The sequence below is a fragment of the Notamacropus eugenii genome, chromosome 4, assembly GCF_028372415.1.
Source record: "Notamacropus eugenii isolate mMacEug1 chromosome 4, mMacEug1.pri_v2, whole genome shotgun sequence".
NCBI classification, from domain to species: domain Eukaryota; kingdom Metazoa; phylum Chordata; class Mammalia; order Diprotodontia; family Macropodidae; genus Notamacropus; species Notamacropus eugenii.
The window spans coordinates 71,329,558-71,341,830 of record NC_092875.1 but is presented as its reverse complement, the minus strand read 5'-3'; the positions used below and the strand labels follow the sequence as shown (position 1 = coordinate 71,341,830).

General features: G+C 44.1%; 1 protein-coding gene across 2 annotated transcripts in view; it reads left to right on the top strand.

Moving 5' to 3' along the window:
- Window positions 1–523: 523 nt before the first annotated feature.
- MAP2K2 (mitogen-activated protein kinase kinase 2) overlaps window positions 524–12,273 on the top strand; it is a 37,060-nt gene continuing 25,310 nt past the window's right edge. The window contains exons 1-2 of one of the 2 annotated variants that reach the window (XM_072601804.1): window positions 524–991; window positions 2,986–3,196. In XM_072601804.1, the coding sequence (XP_072457905.1) occupies window positions 900–991; window positions 2,986–3,196 (303 nt within the window). In that variant the 5' untranslated portion in view covers window positions 524–899. The remainder of the gene's footprint in view (window positions 992–2,985; window positions 3,197–12,273) is intronic. The other variant, XM_072601805.1, reaches the window with a different exon arrangement.

The window sequence follows — 12,273 nt, the reverse complement described above, 5'->3', positions numbered from 1 at the left end:
CCTTGGTGCCAGCTCTAGTCCAGTCTCCTGCGCCGGGCAGCCAAGGGTTTCCTAACGCTAGGAGGGGATTCCCTGTAGAACTGGGACTAGCTCAGCTATTGGCGTGACTTCTGGGTAAAGGAGCGCATTGAAGTCCGTGGCCCTGGAGTCTCCTGGCAGCGGACGCAGTCGGAGACCAAGACGTCTCCGCCTTCCCGGTCCTTCCTTCTGCCCCCAGCTCCCCCCACCCCGGGGAACTCCATTCGGTCCTTCTGGGTTCGTCCCCAGCGGCCCCAAGTCACTCAACACGGCAGCTCGGCGTAGGACTCGGCCTTGCCCTCTCTCCTCCATCTGCCCTTCCCTCCTCTCGTCCCTCACGCCTCCCTCGCAGCCCCCGCCGCGAGCCCCTCAGCTGCCCCGGGAAGCATGCGCGCTGAGGCTGGTGCGGGAAGGGGAAAGGGAGGGAGGAGAGAAGGGGACTTCGGCTCCCTCGCGCGGCTCTCGCGAGACTCCGGGGCGGGCTTTTCTCCTCCGCCCCTTACCTCCGCCTCCCTCCCCTCCAGCTGCAGCGTCAGCCTAGCTCGGCCCCGGCCCCGGCCCAAGCGCCTTCGAGCGGCGGCTCCGGCCTGTCCTGGCCCCCGGCCCCAGTTCCCCGTGCGGGTCCGGCCTCTGCGGCCTCCGTGCGGCCCCTGCTCCCGTCTGGAGCCGCCCTCTCCGCTCCGCCCCGAAGGCCGCTGCCCCAGCCCCGGGCTCGCTTAGGCCGAAGGTCCCTGCGGGGCCGGGGCCGGAGTCGGAGCGGGAGCCGAAGCCGGGCCGGTTCGAGCGGGAGCCGGGGGCGCCTCCTCCCCTATGGGCCCCGGCTAGAGGCGCTGCAGCCGCGCCCACCCCCGCCCCCGCCCCCCTCTCCCCGGGAAGCCCCGATGCTGGCCAAGAGGAAGCCGGTGCTGCCGGAGCTCAACATCACCCCCACCATCGCCGAGGGCCCGTCCCCCACCAGCGAGGGCGCGTCCGAGTGAGTGCTCGGGCCGGGCGGGGCCGGGAGGGGGCGGCTGGGGAGGTCGGCCGGCCCACTCCCTCCCTTCGCGGGTGAAGCCGCGGCGGCCGGCGGAGCGCGAGGGAGCGGCCCGACGTAACCCGGCCGGGGAGCGGCGGGCCGGATTCGAACCCTGCTCCTGTCCGACTTGAGAGGCCGGGCCTTCCCCGCCGCGTGGACCCCACACCTGGAAAGGGACGGCGGGGCGGCACATCCCACCCCGGGAAGGGGTGGATGGAGGGGCGGTTCTGGGAAGGAATAAATGGCGAGGAGTGGGCTTGGGAGAGGGACAATACGTTCATGGTCCTAAGGGAGTCAGCTCCACGAGCAAAGTCAAGAAGCATTTATTAAACGCTTACTAGTTACTGAAGAGGGTGACCCAAGAAGGGGGAAACGATAGAAAGGGAGGAGTGTGGGTCCTGAAGGGGGCCGAAGGATACACGTATAGGGGAGCTTGGGGAAGAGGGGAAGGGGTCGTGGTGGTAAGGTTAAAGTTGGAGGACAGACCTCAGATCATCTAATCCAACCCCCCCTCATTTTACAGATGAGGAAACTGAGGCCCAGAAAGGTCCGGTGACTTACTCAAGGTTACACTGGTACTAGTGACAAAATTGGGGTTTGAACCTAGGGCCTTTGAGACTTCAGACCCAACCCTCTTTCTCCTGTACCATTTAATCCAAGCATCTTTCTCCCCTTTTTCAATTTTATCAATGGGGAAACATGCTCAGGGAGATTATGACTATGCCCAAGGTCAAATCACAAGTGGTAAATAGTAGGTCTTGGATTTGAACTCAGGTCTTCTGACCACTAGACTGCTTTGCATAGAGGAGAAGGGGCGGAGGGAGGTGTGCAGGGCTTGGACAGAGAGGTGGGGGGGGTACAAGGGATGAAAGGAAAACAGAGATCTTAGGGGAAACAATACAAAGAAACCCAGGTTGGATAAAGAAGAGAGAACATGAGTGGGGGATGTGAAAATGGAGTTGTACTTAGTGAAGGGAGATGAAATCTGGGAACTCTGAAGGGAGACAGAACCAAAGGAAGATGTTTGAACAGTGAGTGGCAGATAATTATGGAATATGGACAGGGAAGGCCTCTCCTCAGACTCTTCATGATGAATTTGCAGCTCCAGGGAAAGTCACCAGGCTGGGCTAGCTCCCAGGCAGCAAACAGTCAAGCCCTTCTAGTTCAGGTGCTGTTGGAGTTGAGCGAATCAGGCAGGTTTATGGCTTGGCCTACGTGAATGAATGAGTTGTAGTGTGCAAAAGAGAAGGCTGGTCTGTTTGGAGCCACTTTCAAAGAGCTTGTCCTTTTTTATAAACCCAGCCTCTTTAGACTTACCAAGGACCAAAGAGAGCATGCAGGGATGTCATGAGTTGTCTCCTTACTGCTTTATGGCAGAGATTCATTTACCTCTGATGTTTAATGTGAATGATGGTCTTGCCTCACTATTGGGAATATTGAAACCTCCTTACACATTTTCTTCCCTGGTCTTGGCTCTGTCTTATATTCTATCTTTCCAAGTTTTAAACTACGAAAACTACTAAACTACCAAGTTTAAACTAGAGAGGGGATTTTAGTATAGTAGAAATAGCACTAGACTTAAAGCCTGAAGATCTGAATTCAAAAACTTGGTCCGCCACATATTAGTGGTATGATATTGGCAAGTCACTTACTGCTTTGAGTCTCTGTTTCTTCATCTGTAAAATGGGAATAATCATATTTGTACTATCTATTTTGCAGGGCTGTTCTAAAGGTCAAATGATAAAAAATATTTAAAATGCTTTGCAAACCTTAAACTGCTAGAGAAATGTCATCTATTATTATTAGTAGTAGTGGTAAGCCCTTGGAATCCCAAGGCTTTTTATAGCCCCTGGTGGCGCCTTTAGACAAGGAATGGAATGATCTACACTTTCAGATGGCTGACCAGTCTTTTTTTCCTGTCTCCCTCATTACCAACATCCCTGTGGTTGTAGGGCGAATCTGGCAGATCTGCAGAAAAAGTTAGAAGAGCTAGAGCTTGATGAGCAGCAAAAGAAGCGACTGGAAGCTTTCCTCACCCAGAAGGCAAAGGTGGGGGAGCTGAAGGATGATGACTTTGAGAGGATCTCTGAGCTGGGAGCTGGCAATGGTGGGGTGGTCACCAAAGTACAGCATAGACCCTCAGGCCTCATCATGGCCCGAAAGGTAAGCAGGCTGCTAGCCTCCACTGCTGCAAGGGAGTTGTTCGTTTTCATAGAGCCTGAAGCACAGGGAAGCTTCTTCTATGTATGTCCCTTGGAGCTGCAGTTGATAATAGTCTGATTTACTGATGTTCAGAGATTTTATTTTATCCATTGATACCAAGGCAGCAGCATCTGATTTCATTGCTAGAAATGAGCACCTTCTTATTGATGACAGAAACTGGCTATATAGACTTCCTTGCATGTGTTACTTTCCACATCTTGACTTCAGTACTCACCACTTTCGTAACCCTTGGTCTCCTTTCTTTGAGCCAAGTTTTCTCATCTGCAAAATGAGGATACTTGTATTGCCTCCATCATTAGTTTGTTTCAAGGGAAAGCATGTTGTAAAACATAAAACATTGTGGACATATACATTGTTACTCTTACCTTCCCTTTGAATCTTGACCTTGGCTTCACTGAAGTCTTAGGGCCTAAGATATTAGAGGACCATGGGAAGCCTTCAGTGAATGGGTGGATTCTTTTTTGGATGACTTTTGCCCAGATTTGGACAATTTGCTGAGGGTGAAATGATGGGGTGGGGTTGCCTTTCAAAATGATGGAAGGAGTGTTTGTTCCAAAAAGACCACCCATTCCCTCAGAGTATCTATTGGACAGGAAGAATTATCTGTTCTCCAGCAAGGGAGGAAAAGAATCTGATCAAATCCACTTTTAAAAAATTAAGTTTTTATTCTTTTTAAAGACCTATTTTATCTCTCTCTTACCTCCCTTTCTCTTCCACTGAGACAGCAAGAAAAACAAAACCCATATTATTAACATGTATAGCCAAGTAAAGCAAATTTTCATTGATCATATGCAAAAAACAGTGTTCCACTCTATACTCCGTTTCAATCACCTATCAAAGTTGTTTGTCTTTATAATAATGTTATCACATAAATTGTTCTGATTCTGCTCACTTTACTCTTCATGAGTTTATACAAATCTTTCCAGGTTTCTCTGAAACCATGTCCTTTATTATTTCTTACAGCACAAGAGTACTCTGTTATATATCATAGTTTGTTCATTATTCCTGAATTGATGGTCACCCCCTCAGTTTCCAATTCTTTGCCACCAGAAAAAGAACTGCCATAAATATTTTTGTCCACATGGGCTCAAATGCTTTTTTAAAAAACTGTTTAAAAGTTTGGACTTCATATTTATCTCACAACAGGGCATTGCATAAGATCTGTAGACCTGAGACTTTGAACTCTACTGGGGATAGATTAGTTGAATTTATTGGGCTACTGGAGACCAGATACACCAAACCATTTACACCAAACCACTTTTCCAGAGCCATTGAACTGTGATGGTAAAATATTTGTCATCTTTTAGAACCTTGCTTAACATTGTTGGATGTCCTTTCCTCCTACTGTATGATATAACCTCTTCAGAACTTTTTATTAATAATACTTTGTGATTAAAGAGTGTCTTAAGGCTTATAAGCACTTAGTAGCCTTTAGGAAATTTGGTGAGAAATGAGTTTTCTTAGAAGTGACTTCTGATCACATCATTTCTATGATTTTATTCTAAGTTCTGTGTGTTCTGGAGGTTGCCAGAGCTTTGTGGGTAAACTGTACTTTTTTGATCAGAGAAGTACTTATGCTCTATAAGTATCAAATTGCTTTATTTGAAATCTGATTATTCCCTGCCCAAGTGAATTTTTACGGATCCAAGCATTAGCTTGTAAGGGTCTTGCCTGTACTGGAAATAACATGGCTTCTTTTGCTCTGTAGCTCTGCAGATCTTTATCCTTTTCTCCTGAGGTACTGTTCTTTTTCCTGATGGAGGATAGTGCTTTTGTCTGAATGCATTCTATTTTTATTCTCACTGCAGGTAGTCTTCTCAAAGCCAGAAGTAACATTTTGAGCCCTTGCTTGCTTTAGACTAGAGCACAGGAAAGAAAATGGTTACAATGTGATTGAGGAGGAAAACGCTAAGGGTTAAAGATAAGGAGCTTGTCTCTTTGGAGAGTTTAAGGATCTTTGACATCCTGTGATCTAAAAAGAATTTCTACCTTGATGGAGAATTGTTTTAGATATTGAAGGACAGCTCCAGATTTTTTTTAAATTTATTTTTATTTTATTTTATTTTTTAAAATTTATTTATTTAACTTTTAACATTCATTTTCACAAAATTTTGGGTTCCAAATTTTTTCCCCATTTGTCCCCTCCCCCCACCCCAAAACACAGAGCATTCTAATTGCCCCTATCACCAATCTGCCCTCTCTTCTATCATCCCTCCCTTCCCTTATCCCCATCTTCTCTTTTGTCCTGTAGGGCAAGATAACTTTCTATACTCCATTACCTGTGTTTCTTATTTCCTAGTAGCAAGAACAGAACTCGACAGTTGTTCCTAAAACTTTGAGTTCCAACTTCTCTTCATCCCTCCCTCCCCACCCATTCCCTTTGGGAAGGCAAACAATTCAATATAAGCCATATCTGTGTAGTTTTGCAAATGACTTCCATAATAGTCGTGTTGTGTAAGACTAACTATATTTCCCTCCATCCTATCCTGCCCCCCATTGCTTCTATTCTCTCTTTTGATCCTGTCCCTCCCCAAGAGTGTTGACTTCAAATTGCTCCCTCCTCCCATTGCCCTCCCTTCCATCCTCCCCCCCACCCTGCTTATCCCCTTCTCCCCCACTTTCCTGTATTGTAAGATAGGTTTTCATACCAAAATGAGGGTGCATTTTATTCCTTCCTTTAATCGAATGTGATGAGTAAACTTCATATTTTTCTCTCACCTCCCCTCTTTTTCCCTCCACTAAAAAGTATTTTGCTTGCCTCTTTTATGAGAGATAATTTGCCCCATTCCATTTCTCCCTTTCTCCTCCCAATATATTTCTCTCTCACCGCTTAATTTCATTTTTTAAGATATGATCCCATCCTATTCAATTCACTCTGTGCTCTGTGTGTGTGTGTGTGTGTGTGTGTGTGTGTGTGTGTGTGTGTGTGTGTGTAATCCCACCAACTACCCAGATACTGAGAAGTTTCAAGAGTTACAAATATTGTCTTTCCATGTAGGAATGTAAACAGTTCAACTTTAGTAAGTCCCTTATGACTTCTCTTTGCTGTTTACCTTTTCATGCTTCTCTTCATTCTTGTGTTTGAAAGTCAAATTTTCTTTTCAGCTCAGGTCTCTTCATCAAGAATGCTTGAAAGTCCTTGATTTCATTGAAAGACCAATTTTCCCCCTGAAGTATTATACTCAGTTTTGCTGGGTAGGTGATTCTTGGTTTTAGTCCTAGTTCCTTTGACTTCTGGAATATCATATTCCAAGTCCTTCGATCCCTTAATGTAGAAGCTGCTAGATCTTGTGTTATCCTGATTGTATTTCCACAATACTTGAATTGTTTCTTTCTAGCTGCTTGCAATATTTTCTCCTTGACGAGGGAACTCTGGAATTTGGCCACAATGTTCCTAGGAGTTTCTCTTTTTGGATCTCTTTCAGGTGGTGATCGGTGGATTTCTTGAATACTTATTTTGCCCTCTGGTTCTAGAATCTCAGGGCAGTTTTCCTTGATAATTTCATGAAAGATGATATCTAGGCTCTTTGGGGCTTTCAGGTAGTCCCATAATTTTTAAATTGTTTCTCCTGGATCTATTTTCCAGGTCAGTTGTTTTTCCAATGAGATATTTCACATTATCTTCCATTTTTTCATTCTTTTGGTTTTGTTTTGTGATTCCTTGGTTTCTCATAAAGTCATTAGCCTCCATCTGTTCCTTTCTAATTTTGAAAGAACTGTTTTCTTCAGTGAGCTTTTGAACCTCCTTTTCCATTTGTCTAATTCTGCTTTTTAAAGCATTCTTCTCCTCATTGGCTTCTTGAACCTCTTTTGCCAATTGAGTTAGCCTGTTTTTCAAGGTGTTATTTTCTTCAGCATTTTTTGGGGTCTCCTTTAGCAAGGTGTTGACCTGCTTTTCATGCTTTTCTTGCATCTCTCTCATTTCTCTTCCCAGTTTTTCCTCCACCTCTCTGACTTGATTTTCAAAATTCTTTTTGAGCTCTTCCATGGTCTGGGCCCATTGAATATTAATTTTGGATGTTTGGGATACAGAAGCCTTGACTTTTATGTCTTTCCCTGGTGGTAAGCATTGTTCTTCCTCATCAGAAAGGATGGGAGGAGATATCTGTTCACCAAGAAAGTAACCTTCTATGGTCTTATTTTTTTTCCCTTTTCTGGGTGTTTTCCCAGCCAGTTACTTGACTTCTGAGTTTCCTTTCCACACCCACCTCGCCTCCAGATCCACCCAGCTAGCGCTTTGGGGCTGAGATTCAAATGCTGCTTCCCAGCCTCAGGGCTTTCGGCAGGGGCGGGGGCAGCTATTCAGTGTGATATTAAGTTCAGGTGCTCAGGTGGGGGCAGGGCCGCCATAAGGGACTCAGTTCCCTCAGGGGGTTTATGCCAAGACCTTCAACAAAGGATCCAAGCTCCTGCCTGCTTTGGGAGCCCTTGTTCACTGCTGCCTCTGCTGCTGCCTCCCAAGGGGGCCTGAGTTATGGGGACACCCTGCTCCCCTCTTGGCCACCCAAAAAGACTCTCTCACTGACCTTTGGCGCCTGTGGGTGGAGGGACCTGCGCAGCCACTGGAGATTCCGTCCTTGAAGCCTGCTCAGATCTGCTCCTCTCCGTGCCTGGCAGCCAAGGCAAGGCTGGGCTCTGCTCCCATCTGGTGCGCGATGGACTTTTGGCGTCGGTTTTTCAGGTCCCTCTGGAACAGAAATCTCCTCCATTCTGTTGTTCTGTGGCTTCTGCTGCTCCAGATTTTGTTGGGAGTTCTTCTTTACAGGTATTTTATGGGCTGTGGGTTGGGAGCTAGCATATGTGTGTCTTTCTACTCCGCCATCTTGACAGCTCCAGATTTGATTAAACTTGAGAACGCTGATTGTAAGAAATTTTTCTTCAGTTTTATTTGAGCATTGATTCCTCTCACCATGGTAGGTATAATTTACTTCAACCATTTAAAACTGGAAGGAAGACCCTAAAAGAGGTCATAAATTTGGGTCTCTGACTTAAAAGGACCTTTTCTGTCTTGGCTGTTCCAGAGCTTGAAGCCCAGTTGTCGCCCTCCTTTCATTTTAGCTTTTCTCAACCTTTCTTCTCCCTCATCCGCATTTTTGAAAGCTTTTTTTTTTTTTTTAGTATTTTATTTTTCCCCAAAAAACAATTTTTAACATTTGTTTTTAAAACTTTTGAGTTCCAAATTTTCTCTCTTCCTCCCCACCCCACCTCACCCTCATTGAGAAGGCAAGCAATTCCATATAGGTTATACATGTGTAGTCATGCGAAACATTCATAATAGTCATGTTGTGGGGAAAAATAACCATAGACAAGAAAAACTAAAGAAAAATAAAGTAAGAAAAAAGGTATGCTTCAATCTGTATGGAGACACCAACAGCTCTTTTTCATCATAAGTCCTTCCGAATTGTCTTGGATCATTGTATTACTGAGAATAGCTAAGTCATTCACAGCTGATCATCTTACTTGCTGTTACTTTGTACACAGAACATTTCACTTTGCATCAGCTCCTGCAAGTCTTTCCAGGTTTTTTTGTGAGCATCCTGTTCATCATTTCTTACAGCACCATAGAATTCTAGCATAATCATATACCATAATTTGTTTAGCCATTCCCCAATTAATGGGTATCTGTTTAACTTCTAATTCTTTACCCCTAGAAAAGAGCTGCTATAAATATTTTTGTACATATACTTCCTTCTCCTTTTTGTTTTTTATCTCTTTTGGGATACAGACCTAGTACTAGTATTGCTAGGTCAAAGGGTATGCATGGTTTTATAGCCTTTTGGGCATAGTTCCAAATTGCTGTATAGAATGGTTGAATCAATTCACAACTCCACCAACAGTGCCTTAAAGTCTCATTTTTTCCCAGGTACCCTCCAGCATTTGTCATTTACCTTTTCTGTCCTATTAGTCAGTCTATAGATATGAGGTAATACTTGGCATTTCTCCAGTTGCATTGGAGAATCGCATTTCTCCAATCAATAGCGAGTTAGATTATTTTTTCATAGGGCTACAGCTAGCTTTGATTACTTCATCTTAAATCTGATCATATCTTTTCATCATTTTTCAGTTGGGGAATGGCTTTTATTTTTGTAAATTTGACTCAGTTCTCTATATGTTTGAGAAATGAGACTTGTCAGACAAGCTTGCTTCAAATTTTTTTTTCCACAGTTAATATTGCTAACTGTATTTCCCTCTGTCCTATTCCCTGGTCCACCCCACCCCCTTTATTCTCCTCTCTCTCTCTCTCCTTTCATCCTGTCCCTCCTCAAGTGTTTTGCTTCTCATTACCCCCTCCCCCAATCTTCCTCCCTTCCTCCCTTCTATCACCTCCCCCCCACCCTTCTCTTATCCCCTTCCTTTCCTACCTAAGATAGATTTCTATACCCAATTGAGTGTGTGTGTTATTCCCTCTTTGAGCCAGTTCTGATGAAAGGAAGGTTCACTCTCTCCCTCTCACCTCTCCTTCCCCCCCCCACTACACAAGTTTTTTTTCTTGCCTCTTTTATTTGAGATAATTTAACCCATTTTACTTCTCCCTTTCTCTTTCTCCCAGTACATTCTTCTCTCACTCTGTAATTTTATTTATTAGATATCATCCCTTCATATTCAGCTCATACCTCTGTGCCCTTTGTCTATATATGCTCTTTCTAACTACCCTGATAATAAGAAAGGTCTTATGAGTTACAAATATCTTCCCATGTAGGTTCCTCTCTCGCCCTGGTGCAACAGGCCTTTCCTACTGACCTTCTAAGTTGTCTTGGGCTGGAAATTTGTTTCTCTCCAATTTTTATGGGTTCTGCTGCTTTAGGATTTGTTTAGAGTCAATTTTTTAAGTATTTGGAGGGGTTTGGGGGAGAGCTCAGGCAGTCCCTGTCTTTACTCTGTCATCTTGGCTCTGCCTTTACCTACATTTTAAAGATGGAAAAAAATAAAGTATAAAGACAAGTGACTTGTCATTTCCACAGAAAGTTAGTGGCAAAAGTTTGGCTTGACTTCGGGCCTCTGGATCTTCGTCTTCCTGCTGTCCTGCAGTGCCTTGTAGGGGAGCGAATGCAGAGTCATAGCACCGTTTGGCTTGTGCAGCTTGTTTCCTTGTGTTGTGTTAAAAACTTGGGTTCAGTTGATTAACTGCAGAGTGGACATGTTTGGACTGAAAAGGATTTAAAGGGGGATGATCTTGTCTTTCCTACAATAACTGGGCCTAGATTCCAGGTGGAATGCATGAGGAGTGAGGGCTGCTAAAGAAAATTTCATGGGTTTTCTTTCATTTCAACTTCTTGATTACCTCCAAAGACCTGCTCACAGCTATCTTTAGTCACCAACCTTCTGCAGCCCAGCTCCATCCATTTTCAGCATGTTGTCTTCCTTTGCTCTTGGTGCAGAAGCAGGCCATCTGTGCTTGGGAGTGGCATAAAGCAAATGATCTTCCCCTTTTTTTGTGTCATGAACTCTTGGCAGACTTGTAAGACTGGACTCCTCAGAACTGTGTTTAAATGTATAAAATATATAAGAATACAGTTGTCAAAAAAAACTTTTTTTTTTTTTTAAAGTTTGGACCCCAGGTAAAACACGACTCTTCTAAGGTAGTGGCACAGAATCTATAAACATAAGATAATGAATATCATTACATTATACACATATGTCATGAAATAGCTTCCTTTTTAAATGGCTTCTTGATTTGAGTGTAGTATCTGGTTTCTTTGTTCTTCCCAGATCCATGCATCTTTGAGTTTGGACTTTTTCCTGGTCACATAGTAACAAGAACACAGATCATCAGACTCTTTCCCACTGCAGTATATCACCTCTTTTGTCCTTGGAAATGTCCCTTAGCCTCTTTGAGTCCAGTCCCTCATGTGTTGAATGTTTGTGGGCATTTTGCGTTCTACACAGCTTAGGTAAATGGAGTATTTTAAAATTGGACCAAAAATATTTTTTTATTTGAAAGGTATTTTTGAGGCCAGCTTGAGGAAGAAGAGATTAAGCAACTTTTCCCGGTCACATAGTGAGTTGGCAGAACCAGGACAAGAACCCAGATCACCAGACTAGGGTGTTTGCCACTGTAGTCTGTTGCCTCTTCTGCCCTGCGTTCTCCTGTGGTTGTCATTTGTTGAGAATGCACAGTGTTTGTTGTACCCATGTTCTATGGAAAGAGAGAACCTGAGCTGTAGCATTCACCCCACTGTCACTCCTCCAGGATAAAACGTAAATACTTCTGTTTGACCTTCACATCCCTTCATGTTATCTCCCGAATCAGCCATTCTGCTTGACAGTAATTCCAATTGTTAGTTTTTCCTAATATCAAACTCAAATGACCATAACCTGTCTTTCGAGCCTTATTATATACATCATTTCCTCTCCTCTACACAAACTGTGCGGCCAAGCTATGTATCCCCTATGCTTGGAGCACACTTTCCTCCTCGTTTCTATATCCTGGAACACCTCACAAGCATAAAAACCTTTCGTTGTCTCCCTCCCACGCTGTTAGTACCTTCCCTTGTATCTATTTTGCATTTACTTAGATATACCTATTGTCTTTCCCAACTGAATGTAACAACAACAATAATAGCTAACATTTTTATTGCACACTTTACAGATATTAACTCATTAACTCTGGGAGATAGGTGCTATTATATCCCCATTTTTCAACTGGGGAAACTGAGGCAGATAGCAGTTAAGTGACTTCTTAAGTTTTAACAGCTACTAAGCATATGAGGCCAGATTTGAACTCAGGTCTGACAGTCTCTGGCTTCAGTGCTGTGCTCACTGCACCACCAAGCTGCCGCATACCTGAATGTAGGTATATTTCCTTTTTTGATCTTGCTGTCCCCTGCACATGGGATACATAGTTGGTGGTGCTTCCTAAATGCTTGTTTCTTAGAAATATTGCTATCTAGGGAATGTTAAATGTGAGATATTCAGAGAAACATGTACTGATGCAGTACATGATGCAGAGTAAAGTATGCTGAAGCAGGAATAAAACAGTGACTACAGTGAGGTGCGTTGAAGTAGTAGGAAATGGC